The 12983-nt window shown below is 44.7% G+C and overlaps 1 protein-coding gene across 1 annotated transcript in view; it reads right to left on the bottom strand.

Moving 5' to 3' along the window:
• ULK4 (unc-51 like kinase 4) overlaps window positions 1-11208 on the bottom strand; it is a 718037-nt gene extending 706829 nt beyond the window's left edge. Inside the window, exons 1-2 of the mRNA XM_030812066.1 lie at window positions 11056-11208; window positions 3046-3231 (exon numbers count right to left, since the gene is read on the bottom strand). Of these exons, the coding sequence (XP_030667926.1) occupies window positions 3046-3183 (138 nt within the window). The 5' untranslated portion in view covers window positions 3184-3231; window positions 11056-11208. The remainder of the gene's footprint in view (window positions 1-3045; window positions 3232-11055) is intronic.
• Between the last annotated feature and the right edge of the window lie 1775 nt (window positions 11209-12983).

Below are 12983 nucleotides of genomic sequence, written 5' to 3'. Positions count from 1 at the left end.
TCCACATGTAAAAGAGAGAAGTTGGACCTTTACTGTTGTGGTCTGAATGTGTCCCTCTAAAATTCACATTGAAACCTAATGCCCATTTTGGTGGTATTAGAAGGTGGAATCTTCAGGAGGCGATTAGGTCATGAGGGCTCTGCCCTCATAAATAAAATTAGTGCTCTTAGAATACAGTCTTAAGGGGGCCTGTTTTCCTCTTCTGCCATGTGGGAACACATAAAAGGCACCATCTTTGAGAAACAGAGCAAGCCCTTACAAGACACCAAAACTGCTGGCACCTTAATCCTGGACTTCCCAGCCCTGAGAACTGTGACCAATAAACATGTTATTTATAAGCTATCCAGTCTAAGGTATTTTGTCTTAGCAGCCCAAACAGAGACATTTACCGAACACCACATACAAAATTTAACTCAAAATGAGTCAAATATCATTGAGGTAAAAATACATAACTCTCAGAAGAACAAATAGGACAAAAGCTTCATGACACTGGGCTTGGCAATGATTTCTGGATATCTGGATAAGACACCAAAGACATAGATAACAAAAAAAAAGACAAATGTGACTCTGCAAAAATTTTAAACTTTAGTACATCAAAAGGCACTATCAACAAAGTGAAAATGCAACCTATAGAATAGGAAAATATATTTGCATATCATATATTTGATAACAGATTAATACCTAGAATATATAGAGAAGTCGTAAAACTCAGCAGGAAAACAAACAACCAGATTAGAGAATGGGCAGAGGACTTACAGAAATGGACAAAAAGAATAGACATTTCTCCAAAGGAGATATACAAATTGTCTATAAGCACATGAAAAGATGCTGCTCAGCATCACTAGTGATTAGGGAAATGCAAATCGAAACAATAATGAGATACCACCTCACATCCATTAGGATGGTTACTGTCAAAAAAAAAAAAGAAAAAAAGTACTGAGAAGGATGCAGAGAAACTGAACCCTTGTGCACTGATAGTCTGGAAGATGAAGATGGCAGAGCTGCTGAGGAAAACAGTACGGCAAGTCTTCAAATAATTAAAAATAGAATTACTATAGGACCAGCAATTCCACTTCTGAGTATATACACAAAAGAAAGCATGATCTCAAAGAGATATTTGTATCCACATATTCATAGCACCATTGTTCACAATAGTTAAAACATGGAAGCAACCTGTGTCCACTGTTACATAGATAAGCAAAATGCGCTTTATATATATATACAATGAAATATGATTCAGTCTTAAAAAGGAGGAAATTCTGACACATGCTACAACGTGGATAAACCCTGAGGACATTACACTGAGTGAAATAAGCCAGACACAAAAAAGAAAAATGCTGTATGATACCATGTATATGGAGTAGTCAAAACCACAGAGACAAAAAGTAGAATGATAGTTGCCAAAAGCTGGAGAAGGAGAAATGAAGAATTACAGTTTAATGGGTACAGAGCTTCAGTTTTACAAGATGAAAACAGTTATGGGGATAGATGGAGGTGATAGTTGCACAGTAATATGAATGTACTTACTATCCCTAAACTGTACAATTAAAAATCACTAAAGGTACAAATTTGTTATATTTTACCACTATATATATACACACACACACACACACATATATACACACACATATATACATACGTATATACATACATATATACACATATATACACACATATATATACACATATAAATACACATACATATATATATATATATTTTTTTTTTTTTTGAGATGGAGTCCCACTCTGTCATCCAGGCTGGGGTGCAATGGCTGATCTCAGCTCACTGCAACCTCTGCCTCCCGGGTTCAAGTGGTTCTCCTGCCTCAGCCTCCTGAGTAGCTGGAATTACAGGTGTGCACTATCACGCCCAGCTAATTTTAGTATTTTTAGTAGAGACGGGGTTTCACCATGTTGGTCAGGCTGGTCTTGAACCCAAAGTGCTGGGATTACAGGCCTGAGCCACCACGACCAGCTTAAAAAAAAAATTTTTTTTTAAGCTAGGCATGGTCCAAGAAGCCTAGGCTATAAAGTGCCACAGCTATTTCAAACCCAAGTCATTCTCACCCAGTGTCCTTCCTTGATAGTAAATTGCAGAGGTGGGGGGGAACCTGCTTGTTTCCTAAATACACCAAATTCAAAAAGTAAATTATCTAATTTAGAATATGGTTTCCAGGCTGGGCTCAGTGGCTCCTGCCTGTAATCCCAACACTTTGGGAGGCTGAGGCAGGCAGATTGCTTGAGCTCAGGAGTTCAAGACCAGCCTGGGCAACATAGCCAAACCCCGACTCTATGAAAAATACAAAAAATTGGCCAGGCACAGTGGCTCACACCTGTAATCCCAGCACTTTGGGAGGCCGAGGTGGGCGGATCACAAGGTCAGGAGATGGAGACCATCCTGGCTAACACAGTGAAACCCCGTCTCTACTAAAAATACAAAAATTAGCCGGGTGTGGTGGCGGGCACCTCTACAGCTACTCGAGAGGCTGAAGCAGGAGAATGGCGTGAACCCAGGAGACAGAGTGCAGTGAAGCTGAGACCGTGCCACTGCACTCCAGCCTGGGCGACAGAGCAAGACTCTGTCTCAAAAAAAAAAAAAAAAAAAAGAAAAGAAAAAAAGAAAAATACAAAAAATTAGCCAGGCATGGTGGTGTGTGCCTGTATTCCCAGCTACTCTGGAGACTGAGGTGTGAGGATTATTTGAGCCCAGGAAGTTGAGGCTGTAGTGAGCCCAGTGCACTCCAGTCTGGGCAACTGAGAGAGACCCTGTTTCTAAGGGAAGGAAAAAAAAAAAAAGAGTATAGTTTCCCCGATTTATACCACTCCCCCAAAAAAAGAAACAAAAAAGAAAATTTAGTCATTACTTGGATATGTTTATTACTCATTATTCAGGACTGGGGGCACTGAACAGATAGAAGGTCATCCATTCCAGACTGAAAATGTGGCATTTTATATATCAAATCAATGTCTACTGTGAAAATGCTACCCCCTTCTACCTATTGTAGCTCTCTCTTTCCCCATGCCAATGGAAATACACTGACTTACCCAGTTGGTTATTTCAGGCCTTTTGCACTTCTCAGTACAAAGAATGGCTACAAAATTGATTGTTCCCTTCCGTCGCCCTTTATAGACAACAGTCTTGCTTCCTCTTCCGATCTCCTCATACAGAATAAAGTTTTCCATCTCTGGGCCAACTTCTCACATACGATAGAATAATAGCATCTCTAGCTCCTAAAAAGTAAACGAAAATGACATTGATAAATGCAAGCTAGTTGCATAATTAATTAGGCTAGGATAATTAGCCTAGGATATTTTATGTGTAAAAAAATCTAGCAAATCGACAAATTCAGAAAATTCACTTACAAATGTTAAATACTAATGCTGATATTTTTGCAGGATGAACGAAACTACGGAGCAAATAAATAAAACTTCACAGCCGGCGCAGTGGCTTACGCCTGTAATCCCAGCACTTTGGGAGGCCGAGGCAGGGGGATCACCTGAGGTCAGGAGTTTGAGACCAGCCTGGCCAACATGGTGAAACCCTGTCTCTACTAAAAATACAAAAATTGGCCAGGTGTGGTGATGCGCGCCTGTAATCCCAGCTACGTGGGAGGCTGAGGCAGGGGAATCGCTTTAACCCGGGAGGCAGAGGCTGCAGTGAGCCGAGATCGCGCCACTGCACTCCAACCAGGGCGACAGGGAGAGATTCCATCTCAAAAATCAATAAATATTCACAAACCAATATTCAAGTTCCCATCAACAAGATCTTTTAAAAATACAGTGGCTGCCCATGCCTCTAGGGTGGGTAGATATCCCGGCATTCCGTGCGGCTGGCCCTTCTGCCGCTGCCGCCATTGGAGAGCAGGAGCCATGGCTCTGGGCGACCCTGTGACCGTGGGCCTCGATGAGGGCCACAGAGTGATCAAAAATGGGAGCAAGCCTGCCCCAGCCACCGCCAAAGTGGGCAACTGACCAAGCACACCAAGTTCGTGCGGGACGTTATCCCAAAGATGTATGGCTTTACTCCCTATGAGCCGGCGCGCCATGGAGTTGCTCAAGGTCTCCAAGGACAAACGGCCCTCAAGTTCATCAAGAAGAGAGTGGGGGACACGTCCGCACCAAGATGAAGAGAGAAGAGCTAAGCAACGCCCTGCCCGCCATGAAGAAAGTGGCCACAGAAGGACTGAGGCCCCATACCCTACCCATAAAACCTTCACAGAAAAAAAAAAAAAAAGTGAAAATAACAGCTATTTCGAACAACGGTAACAAAATCAGGGTATGAATTAGATTTTACCCAATGTGTCTCCGTATCTTACTTTCTCCGTTATAATGGAAACCTGGTACAAGGGAAAACAACATCTGCACAGTGGGATAATATATGTGAGGCAGGAGAACAGGGTCTGGAGGCGGGGAACCTAAGGCTGTTTCACAGACTTCCTGTAACTAAATTGAAAGGGAAACCCTAACTTTCCACGCCTAAGTAACAAAAGGACCAGAGGCTATCCCTTTGCAAATCCCCCACCTTTTCTATGCAGCAGATGGGAAATTAACTGACCAAAACCAATCAGACTAATTGGGGCATAGTCTTGGTTTGCAACTTTGTAACTTCACCTTAGCATCTGACTGGTTGCAGAGAATGGAATGAATGAATGAAATGGAATCAATGAAATTGGCTGACTGCAACCAATAGACCGATTGCAGGCTACCACTTGATTTACCGGAGATGAGCATGAAGAGGCCAATGGGAAACCTCTAGTGGGTATTTCGACCGGGTATCTGCATCCCGGCCCTCAAGTGCTGCTCAGGTGGCTCCCACACTGTGGAGTGTACTTTCGTTTTCAATAAATCCCTGCTTTCATGCTTTTGTTGCTTCATTCTTTCCTTGCTTTGCTGGGCATTTTGCCCAATTCTTTGCTCAAAATGCCAAGAACCTGGACAACTTGCGGTCAAGACCCTCTACCGGTTTTGACTGGTATTCCCTAACTAAACCTTATAAATTTTGAGAAGCAAAAGAGAAACATATGCCCCACCTAAACCTTATTAATTATGAGAAAGAAAAGAGAAAACAAGTGAAAATACAGTATAAACAAATATGGAATATTTCCATGTAATCCCTAGAGACAGTAGAAGTCAATCCAGGGGGGGGTCACGCTGTAATCCAGCACTTTGGAGGCGGGCGGGGACAGAGGTCAGGAGATCGAGACACGGGAAACCCGTTCTAAAAATACAAAAAATTAGCGGGGGGGGGGCTGTAGTCCAGCTACCGAGAGGCTGAGGCAGGAGAATGGCGTGAAGGAGGGGAGCTGCAGTGAGCGAGATTGCACACTGCACTCCAGCCTGGTGACAGGCAAATCCTCAAAAAAAAAAAAAAAAAGAAGTCAATCCAAATATCATTAATACTACTGGCTCATAGGCCAAATTGGGTGTGCTGCCTGCTTTTGTAAATAAAGTTTAATTAGAACATAGCCACACCCATTCATTTATATATTGCTTATGTCTGCTTTCAAACTGCTATATATTGCCTATGACAGAGTTGACTCTACAACCTACACAAACCCTAAAATATTTACTATTTGTCTCTTTATTAAAAAAAGTTTGCCAACCCCTGCTCTAAATCAAGTGTTGTTGTTGTTGTTTTAACCAAGGACTTCATCCTTCACCTAAGGTATAAGAAGTTAAATGAGTTCGTTTTCTTGGCCAACATAACCCTTTAGTTTTCATAAGTAAATAAGGACTTGATGTAATCTCTTATCAGACTACATCTTACTTAGAATTTCAGTTAAAGTGGAATTAGAGTCATAAACAATATATGACAACTTAGTCTAAGTAATTCATTAAAATCATTCTTTCAGGCTGGGTGCAGTGGTTCACACCTGTAATCCCAGCACTTTGGGAGGCCGAGGTGGGCTGATCGCCTGAGGTCAGGAGTTTGAGACCAGCCTGACCAACATGGCAAAATCCTATCTCTACTAAAAATACAAAAATTAGCCAGGTGTGGTGGCACACGCTTGTAATCCCAGCTACTCGGGAGGCTGAAGGTAGGAGAATCACTTGAACCCAGGAGGCAGAGGTTGCAGTGAGCTAAGATGGTGCCACTGTACTCCAGCCTGGGAGACAGAGCACCACTCAAAAAAAAGAAAAATCAATCTTTCATAACCTGGCATCTCTTTGGAAAGATATGTTAGACTATATTAAACTTTCCAGAAATTCACAACAGATCTACATATCAAAACAGCACATTGGCCTGGCACGGTGGCTCACACCTATAATCTCACCCCTTTGGGTGGCCAAGACAAAAGAACTGCTTGAGCCCAGGAGATTGAGGCTGCAGTGAGCTACAATTGCACCACGGTACTCCAGCCTGGACAACAGGGTGAGACCATGTCTCAGAAAAAAAAAAAAATTAAAAAATTAAAAAAGCACATTGGGCTGAACTCAGTGGCTCATGCCTGTAATTCCACCACTTTGGGAGGCCAAGGAGGGAGGTTCAATTGAGGCCAGGAGTTTGAGACCAACCTGGGAAACATGGCAACACAACATCTCTACAAAATACTTAAAAATTTAAAAAAATTAGCCAGCAGTGGTAGCCTGTGGATGTAGTCCCAGCTACTTGGGAGACTGAGGCAGGAGGATAGCTTGAACCCGGGAGGCAGAGGTTGCAGTGAGCCAAGATCTCACCACTGCACTCTAGCCTGGGCAACAAAGTAAGACCCTGTCTCAAAAAAAAAAAAAAAAAAAAAAAAAAACCTTGTACACCTCAAATACATACAATTACTGGTAGATCATACCTCAACATGAGTATATTAAAGAATTAAAAGCAGGGTCTCAGAGATATTTGTACCCCACATATTCACAGCAGCATTATTCACAATAATTAAAACATGGAAGCAACTTGTGTCCACTGATACATGGATAAGCAAAATGTAATATATTTTGCTTTTGCAAAAATGAAATTTTAGAGACTGGTGCACAACAATGTGACTGTTCTTAAGCTCTACTAAACTTGTACCCTTAAAAAGGGTTAAGATGGGAAATTTTATGTGTATTTTACCACAATTAAAAATTTTTTAAGACTTCAAAAATTAATAACAAAATTGGTGAATATATTGGCCAGACGCAATGGCTCACGCCTGTAATCCCAGCACTTTGGGAGGTCGAGTCGGGCAGATCGCCTGAGGTCACAAGTTCGGGACCAGGCTGGCCAACATGGTGAAACCCCATCTCTACTAAAAATACAAAAAAAAAAAAAAAAAATTATCCAGGAATGGTGGCGCACACCTGTAATCCCAGCTACTCAAGAGGGTGAGGCAGGCAAATGGCTTGAACCCGCAAGGCAGAGGGAGGTTGCAGTGAACTGAGATTGCACCATTGCACTCCAGCCTGGGTGACAAGAGCGAAACTGTCTCAAAAAAAAAAAAAAAAAAAAATTAAGAAAACTCATTTTACAGATCAAAAAAAAATCCAAGATTGTTCTAGGAGAGGAAAATTTTTTTCTATAAAATGTTAGGGGGTAAACATTTTAGGTTTTACAGACCTTATGGTTTCTGTCACAGCTACTCACCTTTGCTCTTGAACTAGAAAAGCAACCAGAGACAATAAGCAAATGGATAGATATGGCTGAGTTCCATTAAAACTTTTATTTATGGGCAGGGTACAATGGCTCACACCTATAATCCCAGCAATTTGGGAAGCCAAGGCAGGCAAATCACCTGAAGTCGGGAGTTCAAGACCAGCCTGGCCAACATGGTGAAACCCTGTCTCTACTAAAAATACAAAAATTAGGCCAAGCACAGTGGCTCACGCCTGTAATCCCAGCACTTTGGGAGGCCGAGGAGGGTGGATCACCTGAGGTCAGGAGATCAAGACCATCCTGGCTAACACAATGAAATCCCATCTCTACTAAAAATACAAAAAATTAGCCAGGCATGGTGGCACATGCCTGTAGTCCCAGCTACTCGGGAGGCTGAGGCAGAGAATTGCTTGGACCCAGGAAGCAGAGGCTGCAGTGAGCCAAGATCGCACCACTGCACTCCAGCCTGAGGGACAGAACGAGACTCCGTCTCAAAAAAAAAGAAAAAAAAAAAAATTAGCCAGGCATGGTGGCGGGCACCTGTAATCCCAGCTACTCCGGAGGCTGAAGCAAGAGAATGGCTTGAACCCGGGTGGCAGAGGTTGCAGTGAGCCGATTGCACCACTGCACTCCAGCCTGGGCGACAAGAGACTCCATATAAAAAAAAAATTAATTAATTAAAAATAAAAAGGCACTGATTAGTATCTTTCTTTTAATGACGGTTTCCCTAAGTCCTTTTTACATCCCTCTTCGTTCTAAAACACATTCATTAAAAAGAACCAATCCTGGCCTAGCACAGTGCCTCATGTCTGTAATCCCAACACTTTTGGAGGTGGAGGCAGGATTGTCTGGAGCCAAGAGTTCAAGACCAGCCTGGGCAACATGGTGAGATCTTGACTCTACGCAAATAAAATAGGCTGGCATGGTGGTGCATGCCTGTAGTCCCAGCTATATGGTATGTTTTTTTGTTTTTGTTTGTTTGTTTGTTTGTTTGTTTTTTGAGATGGAGTCTTTCTCTGTCCTTCAGGCTGGAGTGCAGTGGCGCGATCTCGGCTCACTGCAAGCTCCGCCTCCCGGGTTCACGCCATTCTCCTGCCTCAGCCTCCCGAGTAGCTGGGACTACAGGCGCCCGCCAACACGCCCGGCTAATTTTTTGTATTTTTAGTAGAGACGGGGTTTCACTGTGTTACCCAGGATGGTCTCGATCTCCTGACCTCGTGATCCGCCCGCCTCGGCCTCCCAAAGTGCTGGGATTACAGGCTTGAGCCACCGCACCCGGCCTATGGTATGTATTATAACCAAAATAAGATTAAACTGACAGTATGTTAAGATAGGAAGTTACTAAGCCAGAAAAAATATAATCAGAAACCTTAAATGTTCACAAATTGTCTACATTAGGATACATCAGGATAAGATGATAAGTTTTCATACAATAGGTATAACTGATTTCTTGAAAATAAGGTTTTAGGCTACGAGGGAAAAAATTAAGTAAAATCTTGATTTTTTTAAGGGAGGCTAGGTCTTGAACCCCTGGGCTCAAGCAATCCTCCTGCCTCGGCCTCCCAAAATTCTGGAATTACAAGTGCAAGCCACCGCCCAGCCCATCTTGAAATTTTGAATTTGATTTAGGCCAAATTCATTTCCTTAATCTTTAATCACATCTGACTATTGAGTCACATGTGGACAATTTCAGTCTGAAATTAACAAAACACATTAGTTATAAATCTGCTTAGATACGGTGGTTTGTTACTTTCAAGCATTTCTCCTCTCTAGGGCTCAGTTTCCTTAGAATAAAATAAGAATTGGATCAAATGATTTTCTATCTTTTTTTTTTTTTGGACAAGGTCTCACTCCGTGGCCCAGGCTGGTGTGCAGGGGCAAGATCTAGGCTCACTGCAACCTCCACCTCCAGGGTTCAAACGATTCTCGTGCCTCAGCCTCCAGAGTAGCTACCTCAGCCTCCGGCACACCACCACACCCAGTTAAATTTTTTGTGTTTTTGGTAGATATGGAGTTTCTCTATGTTGCCCAGGCTGGTCTAGAACTCCCGGCCTCAAGTGATCCGCCTGCCTCGGCCTTCCAAAGTGCTAGGATTACAGGTGTGAGCCACCGCACCTGGCACTAAGTTATCTCTCAGTAACTTATTAATAGGTGAAATTCCATGACTTTAAGATTCTTTGACTCAGTCCAAAGACGTTCCCCATTACAGACTTCCTAATATTCATTTTTAAATCTGTAACCTCTTAATTGTAAAATAAAACACAAGTACAGAAAACTCCACAAAATACATAGTTTAATGAATTACTAAAGAGGGACACCCTTCTAATCACCACCAAGGTCAGGAAATAGGACTTTGCCAGCCACACAAGAAGCCCCTCCGTGAGCCTATCTCAATCACCACCCCTCCTGATCCCCAAAAGTAACCACCCCCTGACTTTCGCAGTCATCACTTCCTTAGGTTTCTTCATGGTTTTCTCACTCGAGTGTGCTTTCCCAGAAACCACAGTTTAGTCTCTTAACCTATAGTGCTCCTAGGGAAGTCACTCTTAATTCACAAGTTCACCTAAGAAGCATCTAAGAAGCCAGAAGGCACAGCAAATCACACACAGGTGCAAATGAGGCATTTAAGAGTCGGGGGCAGGTGCTACATTCAAGGAACACTGAGAGCGACCAGGTGGTAAGAGCGCACAGGTGCGCACCTTCAGCACAATCATGACTCCCGCACCAGAAGCATGAGCACCACCTGGGACTTAATACAAAAGAAAAAGTTATCGGCCCTGCCCCAAATTTACAGAATCATACACTACGGCGGTACGGCCTGGCCTTCTGTGTTACTACACGCCCTAGGGTGACTGGGATGCGCTCAAGTCTGCGAACTGCCAGTCAAATCAACCTTTCCCTGAGATGTGACCGATGGCGCGCGCCACACTAAGCACCCCATAGGTGCTCCTCCTCGCCGCACTTCACAGACTCAATTATCACAGACTCAGGGGCGCTACGTACTCACTCGCCCCCCGCTCCCCAGGCAACTCGCGGCGGGCGAATCGGCGGCTTTCGCGGCCTCGCTACGTCCGTAGGCATCAATCCGCGAGGCCAGCTGGGGGCCCAGGAAGCGCTGCAGGGCGGTGAAGACGCGGTCCGCTCTGGGGAGTTAAGAGGTGGGGTCCATAAAGCACATCTCCCAAACCGAAACACACGAGCACTCTCTCTCCCTGCTGCACCCAGGTCCTAGAAGAGGCGTCCCGTGTGCCCTTAACTAAAGCCCGGATAAAAACACGCGGTTTTTTAACACGAGCGCAAAGCAGGGCCCGCAGAAAGAAGCCAACGCAGGGGAGCGCAAGGGGTACGGGGTCCACTGGCAGAAGGAGAGAGGGCGGCCAGGCGCCCCTACCCACCCGCCCCGGCAGGCCTGCGCTCTCTTCCGCGACCGCTTAGGCAGACACGAACCCTGACTCGTGGCTACTAAAACCGCCACTGCCACGCACCTGGTAGCTAAGTCAAGAAAAGAGTCAAGTCCACTTGGCTGCTCCCGCGGTTGCGCGCATCTCGGCCTCTGCCTCAGGACAGGTCCACAGGCCCGAGAATGGGGGAGAAAGCAGTGAAGCAAAGCGGAACGCGCGGAACAAGCCGACCAGCCTTGCGCAGGCGACGCCCCTCCAGGTTTGGATTCGTCCATACGGTTTCCACGGCAGCACACAGAACGCCGGAAGAAGCTCAGGAAGCCGTCTGGCTGTGCAGTTTCCGTTCCTGTTGGCGTGGGCCCGGAAGTGAGAGACCACGAGGGCCCCTCCCTCCACCCAAAGCGCATCACGCCCGGCCTTTGGACGATCCCACAGGCCAGAGACTGGAGCGGGAAGTGCTGGAGTAACAGTCACAGTGGTCGGCCCACCATCCCTCTATGTTTGGATTTGCTCATTCCATCTCCACGGCAGCACGCAGAACGCCGGAAAAATGCAAAGCGCTGATTGGTTAAGAGTCTCAGTTCCTATTGGCTAGGGCCCGAAGTGGGGGCCAGTGAGGAACTATTCTTTAATCTTAAGTGGGTTCTGAGGCTGGAGTGTGGGGAACTGAGACCTCGTCATTTCTTCTCTTCCCGTTCCCACTGTCCTTCTGTTTCCTTCCATTCTTTTCTTTCTGGCTTCTTCTGGGAGCTCAGGTGGACGTGGTGGCATAGTCTGGATAACCAACGGCTCAGAAGCAGGGGCCCCGGGGTCCTCACCATTTAGAAAAGAGAAAGCTGTGAATTACTTTCCTTTTTGGAGATGGAGGAAACAGATGAGACATTCCGATCTCAAGTTGATTGTGTAAACTAAAAATAAAAGTTCCAAGCCCCCCTACCAACTGAGTGGACCCCTCCTCTGGGCCAAAGGCATGCCAAAGTTAACCTGAAGAACTAGCTCAGGCCCTGATGGGAAGATGGGGTGGGACAGGCCTCATTATACCCTCCTCCCTTTGGGATACAGACGCAGCTGACCAGCATTAACATTAAACAGAGACCTTAAGACTGACAAAACAGACTTTTTTGCAGCAATAAGATACCAACATGGCAGCAGGCCCCGAAAGACATTGAAGTATTTTATCCTGATATACACACACACACACTCTTATATATACATATATACTCATATATATATATACATATATACTCATATATATATACACATATATACTCATATATATATATATATATATATATTTTTTTTTTTTTAGACAGTCTCGCTCCATCACACAGGCTAGAGGGCAGTGGTGCAATCTCGGCTCACTGCAAGCTCCACCTCCTGGGTTCAAGTGATTCTCCTGCCTCAGCCTCCCAAGTAGCTGGGATTACAGGCGTGTGCCACCACACCAGCTAATTTTTGTATTTTTAGTAGAGACAGGGTTTCACCATGTTGGCCAAGCTGGTCTTGAACTCCTGACCTCAGGTGATCCACCCGCCTTGGCCTCCCAAAGTGCTGGGATTACAGGTGTGAGCCACTGCGCCTGGCCAAATATATTTCTTTGACATATTTTGAAATGGCCTTGCAGAGCTATCTCTTCTGGGTGGAATCTACATTCTGTAAAGAATCCCCTTGTCTTTCCAGGTCTTTTCCCTGATGCTGGAGAGAATTAACTGAGAACCTGACACCTGTTTTAAGTCTGATAGGAAACAGTTGCAACCTATTCTCTCTGAAACCTGCTACATAGAGGCTTCATCTGCAGAACAAGAACCTTGGTCTCTGCAACCTCTTATCTCAACCCAGACACTGCCTTCTATTGGCTCCAGGTCTTTATATAATAACTCTTTTAACCAATTGCCAATTGTAGGGTATATGGATGTGCTTTGGTCAAGGAATAGGCCAAAGTGGACATCCGGGCCAGAGTGGCTCAGCGAGTGTAGGACACAGGCACATATTCCACTTGTTACATAACCTGT

This window comes from Nomascus leucogenys, chromosome 4, assembly GCF_006542625.1.
Source record: "Nomascus leucogenys isolate Asia chromosome 4, Asia_NLE_v1, whole genome shotgun sequence".
Taxonomy (NCBI): Eukaryota; Metazoa; Chordata; class Mammalia; order Primates; family Hylobatidae; genus Nomascus; species Nomascus leucogenys.
The sequence above is the reverse complement of the archived record's forward strand: the minus strand, read 5'-3'. Positions and strand labels throughout refer to the sequence as shown.